This window comes from Bactrocera neohumeralis, chromosome 2 (genome assembly GCF_024586455.1).
Source record: "Bactrocera neohumeralis isolate Rockhampton chromosome 2, APGP_CSIRO_Bneo_wtdbg2-racon-allhic-juicebox.fasta_v2, whole genome shotgun sequence".
Taxonomy (NCBI): domain Eukaryota; kingdom Metazoa; phylum Arthropoda; class Insecta; order Diptera; family Tephritidae; genus Bactrocera; species Bactrocera neohumeralis.
The window spans coordinates 5,101,970-5,113,322 of NC_065919.1; the positions used below are offsets into that span (position 1 = coordinate 5,101,970).

Sequence of the window (11,353 nt, forward strand, 5' to 3'; positions counted from 1 at the left end):
TTTCAGTCTCACACGAGAACTTCAATCTTACAAGAGTTGGAAAATGGAGGGAGAAAGTGTCTGTATTTTTCCACCTCACTCTCATCCACACAACTTTAACAACTTGCGTCCGTTAATATTTTTAGCTTTACAGTGTGAATACCTATTGGACAATATCCAGTAATAGCCGCTACGATTACGACAAAACCAACTTTATTATGGAAGTAGTTAAGTAGATCTTCTGCGTTCTACTCAAGGCCAAAAGGATTCCGTAGTCGCAAGGAGCTGGTCGTCGGTTAACGCCTGCTAAGCGCACGTGCGATTCTTTGCTCTAGTGTTAGAAGGCAAGATGCTATTGGCTATTCAACTCTGTGCCATTTTAATGTGAGCGGTGCAAGGATGCAGCCTCTAGCTTCATTGGCTTTGCAGAGCGGGCACAGATGTCGGCTTGAATGCTCACCACCCTGAAAGATGGTGTACTGGATGGTAGCAGAACGTCCACCGCCACCTTAATAGCAGCCACTTCTGCCGGAAAGATATTACTCTGGTCCGGTAGCCTTAGCGCCCCCTGGTCGCGCAATCTATATGTCGACTGGACTCTGCTGTCTTTATCGATTGTCCAGTGAGAATTTCATGACGTTGCATAGCTTAGAAGTGAAGTTATTGCGTTTGAAGTGTCAGTATGTTTGTGTTATCGGTGCGAAAATGAGCTTCGAGCAAAGAGCCAACTATAAGTTTTGTTTACAAATTGGTAAAACTTTTACCGAAACGTTTCAACTGATGCAAAAAGTTATGGCGATGAGTGCCTATCCCGTAGAAGAGTGAACGAGTGGTTTCAACGTTTTCAAAGTGTTGGTCGTGAGGACATAAATGACGAGCAACATGTGGGCCAAACAAAATCCGTGATCACCGGAAATTCCATCGAAACTGTGTGTGAATTCATCAAAAATCTGCCGAAATCATTGTTGAAATTCATGGAAATGGAATTGAACATCTCCAAAACATCGATTTTTCACATTTTGACCGAACATTTGGTCTTACGAAAGTTGTGTGCACGGTTTGTTCCGCACAAATTGACTGACGAAAAAAAATTGCTCGGAATCCAACATTCGAAGGACGATTATTTGACCAAAAATCACATTTTAACCATTAACCACTCCCCGTATTCACCTGGTATGGCACCGTGCGCCTTCGTCCTTTTCAGAAAAATAAATTTTCCCAAGAAGGGAAAGCGACCTAAAACACTCGTTCTCGTTCATGTGTTTAGACCGTGCAAAAAGCTGTATTGAAGCAGAAGGAGACTATTTTGAATAAAATAAATTGGTTTTGCCAAAAAAACCATTTGTTCTTTTTTTTTTAAGTCCTGTTTTGTTTCGAGGCTGTTGTTTCCTTTTCATTGAGGACGTTTTTTTTACGTGGCGGATCCCAACCCCAGCGCATAATCCTGAGGAAGTATAGTTCGGCTTCGCATTTTAGCTCGCCTTGAAACGGATGACTCTGGCTACCCAGAGGATACTTGGTCGTAAGCCACTCTCAAGTGAATGGTGCTTAGAGAATTTATCTCACTTGCTTGAACTTCTATACCTAACTCCATCCTTCAAGTTGTTGTAAGTAAGTTGTTGTATATGTAGTCGATTTGGACACATAAGGCCACTATACTCGTTAGCCTGTGGTTGTTACCTTTATTGCTTACTTTTTTCGTATTTTCTAAAGCAAAAGCTGTTTGATAAATACTTAATAGTACTAACTTGAATATAGTACTAAACACATTTCTGGAGGTTCACGACTTATCTTAATTTTGTCATGCTTCCGGTCAAAATGTATGACTCACATGGAAACAAAATCAAATATTATATAAAACTGGAAACATAAGCAACGACGAACGCTCTCCTTGTGGCAATATTTTAGTGTCTCATAACAAATAAATCAAATATTTATAAGCAATAGATGCCAAGGTAGAATGCGGAAGACCTCAATGCAACCAATTAGATATTAATGATGCATGGCGCTGTGTGGAGTCATACTTCTAGTACAATGTGTACCTAACTCTCTCACATTTTTGTTATTGTTGCCACAGTAAGTGTCAATAGAAATCAGATTAATTCCTCTATGTGGTACTTTGAAGCCAGCTTGCAAACTATGTTAACGCTGAGCAAAATACCAGCAAAGCAAATAATAAGCCACCAGCAATACAGTCAATACTGCTGTCATCCATAATTGCACCAGAAGACAATAGCAATCAATGCACTGCTTCATCCACGTGCTTATCCTTTCAGATCGTTCTTTGAAAAATTAAATTATATTTGTTTCGGAGCGCCACTGCACAGTTTCTGCTATTCAGTTTATATAAATGAGCACTGCTGATGAGCGCTACTTGTGCGTATGCGTACTGGCATGAGTGTGTGTGTGTGGCAAAATTATGCTTTATTTGCTAATTAGCAATACACCATTCCAATTGACAAGTGACAAGCGACAAGATTACTCATTTCACAGAGAAATAGCAAATGCAAATGAGAAATGAGAAATTTGTTTCTGGTTTCGATCAATAAATGTTTTATCGTTCACATACATACATATCTTTATTGATATGAGTTTCCTCAAATTTCATTAAACAAAGCAACTGTTGCTGAAAATTTTTCATAAATTATTGCGCAATATCTTTATTGATATGAGTTTCCTCAAATTTCATTAAACAAAGCAACTGTTGCTGAAAATATTTCATAAATTTTTGCGCAATATTTTGGTAATCAAAATAAATTTGAGAATGTTTTATTATTATTCTGAAGAGGAAAGATTTGATTATTTTTTGCTTAAATTGAGTAGGCACCGAAACTACATGACGGATTTGAGAAAATTTTCCACCGCTGGGAAACCAGACTTTCACCGGTGTACAAAGACTATATTATATTTTCAAAAAACTTAAGGATCCTTACTAAAACGACAATGAAGCCAATAATATCAATAGTTCGATGACCATATTACGTAGTCTTTATGAGGTTCTCTTCCCCAAAGTGGCATGGCAAGTAGAGTGATATATGTACTATAAAGATGACGAATCTATTATCATCATGGCTGTAACAAACGCGGTGCTTTAGAAAAAGAACTAGTAGAAATCGAAACAAGACTACCAGAAATCATACTGTCTTTTACTCTTTCTAAGGCTCAGCAATTAAATTTACTTCAAAATGGAATTCTCAAACATTAGCTCTCTTCGATTCGCATTCTCCCACTCACTTCCGCGCTCTTGTAATAAAAAATTACATGTAAAAGCGAGCGATTACATAAAAAAGAGATTAAGCGGATTCCTATCAAAGGGTTACATAAGTTTCCTCGTATAAAAAATAGCCTTTTTCAACAATTTTTTTTTAAATAAAAAATTAAATATTTTATTACAATTTATATTTTATTACAATTAAATATTTTATTACAATTTTTTATTATTACAAGCATAAACTATTAACAAATAAATTCTGAAATTTTAGGAAAGAAAATATTTTAAACTCAGGCATTGCCACGCCATTTCCGGTTCCCTTGGAAAAGAAATGCGACAGCGTTAACAGGAAAACTCCTTACAGGATCATCCAATGTGAAAAATGTGTATTTTAGTTAAAAAATTAAATTAGAGCTCGGACGAAGGAAAAAAGTGAAAATTGGATTTTTGGCAGAAATTCAGACAAAACAATGAAAGTTCAGTGAAAATTTCGCGAAATTATTTTTTTCAAATAGTTACAATCAAAAAAATCAATTTTTCGTTCAAATCTTTAAGAATTGTACCTCAAGGAACTGTGTAAAATTTCATGAAGATCGTTTGAGTAGGTCTCGAGAAATTTGCCAACCAACTTCAAAAACACAGTTTCGAAATAAACGCGTTTAAAAATGGCGCACTTAGCCTAGCTAGCTTCGAGCGCACAAGTTCTCAAAGCTGTATCTCTGAAACTATTACTCAGATCAACGTGAAAATTGAGGACAATACTCCAGAAATGTTGTAGAATTTAACAAAGCAATAAAAAAAATCGATTTTTTGAAACCCCTAAACACATGTAACCCCTTAAAGTGGCATAACCATATATAAAATATATACAGCCTTGGCCAATTAAAATTCATTTTCAATATCGCATATGGTGTTTATCACTTTGAGGTTCGGCTTACTCCACCAGGTGGCTTCAGCGCTCTTATGTGCTCGCTGAATTCGATTGCGGAACTATTTTTACATGTTATTAGACATAGTAATTATATGTGCGCAAAACGAGAACGAGATCTTTCCGCAGTCAGATAGTAAATATTAATGCGGATAATAGATCAGTGCAGTGTAAGTGAAAATAATGTATTGAAGATCATTTTCAACGAGAACACAATAATTATTCAAATCCGTCAATTGCCAACTGTTAATGCATTGAGGAGATGCTAACGATATTAAGCCTACTCTCAAAGTCGCTGATGATATTGAGGCAAATTATGATTCATTTAGTCGAAGGCTTTTCTGGTCCATCAACGAGCACAGATCGAGTGGAAAATGCAAAGCCACGACACGATGACAATGGGAAAAGATTAAAAAACCATTCGTGCTATAGGTTTTGCGAAAATACTAACGAGACATCTTTCAGGACAATTCTGAAGCAACAGAAGTTGCTTTAAACTTCATCGGAGCTGAGCCGATGCAAAAAGTTTCCAGATTTTTGCGAGAAGAAAAAAAGGAGAATTAACATCTTTTAACCGCGATGTTATAAAAATACAACAAACACATGGAAGGAGTAGCTTTGAGTGATTATACTGTGTCTCACAACCAAATTGCCATAAAACAGGAAAAAACAGTAGTACGAGTAGTTACTAATTTTCGCAAACTGAACAAAGCTGTTTCAAGACTACTCCAGTGAATGCATGGAATATCTACTCTCTCACCGCAAGAGGAATATATGCAAGACTTTCTGAACGTCTCTATATTGATTTTACTCGCATAATTTTTTTGTTTTTGCAAAAACGGCAATTTATATAAAAAAAAAATTTTCAAAATCCTTATTTTGATTTTAATTAGTCAGTTTATATGTGGCAGCTATGTATATGCTATAGTGGTGCGATATCGACGACGAAGTGCAATATTTGGTCTGCTGGTAAAAAGATCGAATCAAATTAGTTAAATATACAATTTATATTCCCTAACCTAACCTTTCTACCCTATTTTAAAGTTAAATCCATTTAAATTTTGTTATCTCCAATTTGGAAGGAATTCAACTGAAAAGGCACACACACTCATGCACTGGTAAGATTAAGCATACATTTCATTTTAAAGATTATAATTTCAACCGACATCAAGCATGATGAAATAATCTCCATACATATGTGTGCACATTACTTTATCCCCCATCGCTTAGCGCTAATAAGAAGCTCCTTTCACCTGACTGAAGATAACTTTTCTAATATATTTTTCGCTTTTGCATATCGCTGAATTCGCACGAATATTTCAATCCCGGCGAAGGCTGCTGCCATCCATGCTGATGCTCTGCACCATTTGATTTATACATTTTGCTGCCAACGCTTGCGGCGGACGCCCACGCGCGCGGTCGGTAACCGAATTGAAAGTTGCGAAAAGTTTTGAAAGCGGTGATAATTTATCGCGATTATCAACGCATTGTTGAGTGTGCAAATATTTTATAATTTATGTATACACATTATTTGCAGCAATCTTTGGTGGCGCTAATTCGTCTTCTGTACTCTGTACTCCCCAGCAGCGCGCAAACTGTATTGAAACTTGTAACTCACGCGGCCCCCACACCACGCAAAATCCCCACAACTCCACAAAGTGTCTTGAGATGGGAATCTGTGCGCTTATGTACACACACACACACACAGACGCTGCTCTACATCATAACGATTTTTTTCGTATTCGCTTATTTAATTTCACCTCCAAGACGCAGCGCTTCCGTTGATTCTTCCTACACTTCAAGGAAAATCGAATTTTCTTCCGCAAGCAATATTCCGCCCCAACTATTTGATGCAGTTACGAGTGCGCCAGTTATGCTTCAAATGGTTACTTTTGTAATTGTATTTACACTGCCAGAAACGGAAATGTTTGTACGCCATTTTGGAGGGGGAGGACGCAGCTGTAAATACTGGCGCTTTCATCCCTATACCCTCGTACTCGCGCCGTCCTTAACAACAGTCCCATTCAATTAGTTTAAATATCAGAAATATTGAGATATTTTGTTTGTCAATGGTTTGCGTAAGCGCTGTTCCTTTATCTTAATTTCTCTGGAGCACCCTCACCATCCATGCGCTGAAAACGCTAGTTTGTCACAAAATAGCGTAGAGTGTTGCTTCTATTAGCACCAACTGTATTTGAAAGCAAAACCCTTCCTCAACTCCTGCTCTTAGCTTAAAGGCATTGCGCTTGAATTCTTTCGCATCCATCCCTAAAATACCGTGCCCATTTGTATGCAGCTCTCTTTTAGAAAACCACTGCCTCTGAGTTGCTCTTCTTCACTGTTTACCCATGCTTCAAAAATAGCTCGCGGTTTGTAGAGACGTAAATCGCGAGCTCTTACGTTTTCAAACAATTGTCCGCTAGTCTTAGATCATTTGGCATGCGGCACGTGTTGCAAGCACTTGCTGCAGTTAAATGTTTCCAATTTCCCAGTTGGCAGACGAAATTTGTGCAACTGAAATGAATTGGCTGCGGTTTTAGCAGCTACAATGACAACACAGTCGCAACAATGATTACAATAGCCAAATCAAAAGTGATCTGTGATGGAAATTAACTCAAAAGCAACAAAAAAAAGTAAGCTTCGTTTTCACCGAAGCTATAATAGCCTTTAAAAATACAAAATCGGTCTTATAAGAACATTGATTGGTCAGTATGTATGGCGAGCTGAACCATTTCTTCATAGATTGCCTTGCCTTGAACAATAACCCCAGCAAAATGTCATTAAAATGAGGAAAGTTTTCCATACAATTAAATTACACATGACTAAATTATAGTCATCTTTTAAAGCGGTTAGAAAATAGAGAGCTCATTAAACACACAATGTAATTATTAAATAATTATTGGTTGTCTTACTTGTTAGTACAGTGTTTTCCATATTTCTATGCAAATGGAAATTTCTATAGTGGGAGCATAATAATTACAACGCATTTACGCCAACTCTATTCATATTATAATATTGAGTCCAAAGTCGCCGCTCCTCGTTTTCTCTTTCACTAATGAATTGCGCCATAATGTTATCTAGCGAGTACAGAGGCTTACAAGTTTTCAACTAAGTGCTCCCGGCTTTTATAGGCAGCTTTTCTAGGGCTCAAAATAGTCTGTACGAATTAATGTTCATAGACTTAAGTAGCTAAATAAAATGCTAGCCGAATTCTAAAAACAAAATTTTGAAGCTAATTAAGAAAAAAGTTTAGTGTTCCGAAATGGGTTGCAGTTTAATAGCAAAGTGTAAGTGTAAGAGTATAAGAAAATGTATCTACCAAGTAACTAACCGGTTTTTGCAAGTCATGTTAATAATTAACAAACTGTACGTATCAAAACAAATTTGTGCGGCGCTGCATAGTTCATAGGCTATAAACAACGAAATATGTCAAATTAAGAGAAGCTAAGAGAAAAAGTATTGAGAGCAACTCACTGTTATCTGAACACTGTTTCGCCGACGCCGCCGACACACCGCAATCTTCTATTGACTGAGAAACCACGGCGATATGAGCTAGCTATTAATAAGAGCTCTCTCGCGATAGAACAATAATATACTATTTATATTATAGATTCTTGAATATTGTAGAGCGAATCTCAAATATAGCAGTAGCAGCTGTTGAAAATTTGGCGATAAAAAACAAATGGAAAATACAAACCAAAAACAATAATAAAGTATAAATGTATGTATATTTACGTCTGCTTGCCGTGTACAATATTAATTAATAGAAAACCTTATAAAATTTCAAAAACTTAGATAATTATGCTTGAGAAGCTCCGAAAAGACAATAAAGCTATTTATACTTAAAACGCTTGTCATGTTTGCATGCATATATTAAGTTCTTCAAATAAGGTTTAGCTCTGCTTTTTGCTCAATAAAAACGTAGAAATATCGTAAAAAATTATTTCGAAAAATATGCCAAAGTAGCGTCTTATAACCAGTTAGACGCGTTCCACTCGTAGATATATGCCATTCTCCGCTTCTATGATGAGATTTTTTTTACTTAGCTTAATGGGATCTTCGGTGCGTGCAGAGCGACTGAACTTGTAGTCGCGCAGCAAGTGTACGAGCCCCACCTTCGTCTGCATTTTACCGAAACGCAGACCAATGCAGTTGCGTGGGCCATCGCCGAAAGGCAGAAAGGCGCAGCTATGACGCTTTTCTACGTTCTCTTTATCGAAGCGCGTGGGATCGAAACGATCGGGTTCAGGATAGATTTCCGGATCGTGGTGTATGGCATCCACAGGGATCACAACAGAGGTGCCCTTCTCCAAGATCAGTGATGAGTTGGGCACGCGATAATCTGAAGTGACTGTGCGCACAAGTTGCGCCAGTACCGTGTATTTCCGTAGTGTTTCTAGATATACGAAAATAAATGAAGTTAGTTAGGTTTTACATATATAAGTTGATTAATGGACATACCGTTGACAACCTTCTCCAAATATGACATTTCCTTTAACGCTTCATAGGTGACTTCGTTCTTATGAGCGCTCAATACGTTCACAATTTCTTCACGTAGTTTATCCTGTATCTCTGGATTCATTGCCAGCTCATAGAGGCAGAAAGACATGGTGGTCGATGAGGTGTGGAAACCGGCTATAAAGAAGACAAAAGCCTGCGCAGCCATCTGTAGCAAAGTCAAGCCCTGTGACAAATCTATGCCCTCATGCTTAGACGCCGTCCCTTGATCCTCAGCCATCATATCGATTAGCATGTCCATGAAGTCATTTCGCTTCACCTTGTTCTTAATTCGATACTCGACGGTGTTGCGCACAGCGTCGATAAAGAACTCAGACACCTCGTCATTTAGTATTTTCAAACGCAATTTTTTTGCGATTTTCGGATTAAATACTATAAGCGCCTGTACTAGCGGTGAGTGGCGCGGCTTCTCGAAGATGGAACGGCCATAACTGCGAAATGCGGCATTTGGATCCGACAGGCTATTGCACTCAATACCAAAAGCGCAGGTGCCGATCACGTCTGTGGTGTAACGTGCGCTTAATTCCTTCACTTCGAATTCCGGCACCAACTGACCACAGGTACGACTGAGATTCTCCGCTACCGCCACCACTGTGGGGAACATAAATTTCATTTTGCCCGAGGAGAAAACGGGTGTCAACTTATTGCGTAAGGAACGCCATTCTTCGCCCTCCAATGTCAGCAAATGACCCGAGAGCGGTTCATCGCGTACATTGTTGAATGCACCGCGGTCGTGAAAGCTCGAAAAATCCTTAATGAGTATATGCTTGATTAAGTCCAGATCAACAATGAAAGCTGATCGTAAAAAGAACATATAAATGCCGCCAATTGGTGCACCATCTCGCTTGTAGCGCTTATAAAGTCGTGAGTTTATATCCCGAAAGTGAAATTCACGCCCGATACCTTTCATATTACCAAGTCCATAGATAGGGTCTTCTTGTGGAATACCACGGCGCGCCCAATAGCTATAATGGTTATGCAAATAAAGCAGCACCAAAGCCACAACGACTAACGCGAACGATAAGACGACATACGACATTTTACTGCGAGACTTGTGCACTGCATTCAAAAAAACCTCAAAAATTCTAGTTATCACAGGGTGTAGTCAGCGCTACATACAAATCGATTGAATGATCTATGCTTATAATTAGCCACCGACCGATTGTTATTGAAATTATGACGCCTTGATTGAAGTACTTTTAGACTCTAGCACAGCACTTAGTAAACTGTTTGGAACTGAGGCCGGCTACTGCGTTTTATAAATAAACAGTTCCGCTCTCTCATACTCACTGGAAGAGTCATAAAAAATGGTCAGGTATGACAAAGCCAAGTGCATGTGTACCTACATATGTATTATATATATATATATATTTATGGGCTAACACACTTTACTCGAATTTATTAATTTACAAACAATAAGATATATTGGAACAGGGGAAGCTTGAGGGGACCTGTAATTGTAAGTGATAGCGAGAGTGAAGCAACCCAGGGAGAACATTGTACATTTATACATATTTGGAAATTTATTTCATTCTTGCATTAAAGAGCTTCTTCATTATTAAAAATATTTTCAAAATTATAATTGGGAAAGTATATTTGCTTAAGCGGCGCGATCAAGGACGGCGCTCTCTTAGGACAAACACTTTATCTATGACATAGAAATGCTCTTGCTGTGTACAAACGACCACTTTCCTGCTAAGGTTCACAACTTAAATTATACCACAAATACCAGTTGTATTATTGACGGATATAAATAAAAAGCATTGTATCTGAAGGTTAGACTAATCAAACTGCCGAAAAATCCGAGCTGACGAAAGCTAGAAGTTGTTTTTTGCTAAATTCGGATTGCTAAAACCGAAAATGATGGTAAAAATTTCCTAACAGTTAGAACTTTTCGTATTGTAGACAGGGATTTAGAGGCAAAATGACAAAAAGAAGCTGATAGAATATTTTTGTACCCTGAACAGGGTATATTAAGTTTATCACGAAGTTTGTAACACCCAGCAGGAAGCGTCGGAGACCCTATAAAGTATATATGCAAATGATCAGTATGTTGAGCTGTGTCGATTTAGCCATGTGCGTCTGTCTGTCCGTCCGTCTGTCCATCTGTCTGTATATATAGGAACTAGTCCCTCAGTTTTTAAGATATCGTTTTGAAATTTTGCTAACGTCATTTTCTTTTCAAGAAACTGCTCATTTGGCGGAACTGCCGATATCGGACCGCTATAACATATAGCTGCCATACAAACTGAACGATCGGAATCAAGTTCTTGTATGGAAAACTTTCACATTTGACAAGTTATATTCACGAAATTTGGTACAGATTTTTTCTAAGGCAACAATGTAATCTCCGAAGAAATTGGAAGAAAATGTTCAGATCGGCTTACTCTAGCATATAGCTTCCATACAAACTGAACACATAGTTACTGAAAGAAATGCACCTGTGAAGGGTATATTAGCTTCGGTGCAGCCGATCGTAACTAAGGCAACTCAAATACCCCACACACCTATTAACACATAAGTCGCAAATCATTCTTTCTGATTTGTTGGGTAGTGTAATTATTTATTGTTATTTAGCGCTTCATGCGCCAACAAATGATTATAAAAAGTTAGAGAGCAACAAGCAGGGCGGTAGACCAGAAGAAAGTTAATTTGCTTCGGCAACAACAAAATTTAGGTGAGCCAAACAAAACAAAAACATAAACGAAAGAGTGCGA

General features: G+C 37.9%; 1 protein-coding gene across 1 annotated transcript; it reads right to left on the minus strand.

Annotated features, from left to right (window-relative positions):
• Positions 1-7,827: 7,827 nt before the first annotated feature.
• Positions 7,828-9,873, minus strand: LOC126767655 (probable cytochrome P450 6a14). Its single transcript, XM_050485140.1, has 2 exons — positions 8,580-9,873; positions 7,828-8,514 (listed from the first exon to the last, which is right to left on the minus strand). The coding sequence occupies exons 1-2, from the start codon at positions 9,673-9,675 to the stop codon at positions 8,099-8,101; spliced, it is 1,512 nt and encodes a 503-aa protein (XP_050341097.1). The 5' UTR covers positions 9,676-9,873; the 3' UTR covers positions 7,828-8,098.
• Between the last annotated feature and the right edge of the window lie 1,480 nt (positions 9,874-11,353).

Coding starts and splice junctions, on each gene's coding strand:
- LOC126767655 (XM_050485140.1), bottom strand. CDS start 9,675: ATGTCGTATGTCGTCTTATCGTTCGCGTTAGTCGTTGTGGCTTTGGTG. Junction 8,515..8,579: donor TTTGGAGAAGGTTGTCAACG/GTATGTCCATTA, acceptor TCGTATATCTAG/AAACACTACGGAAATACACG.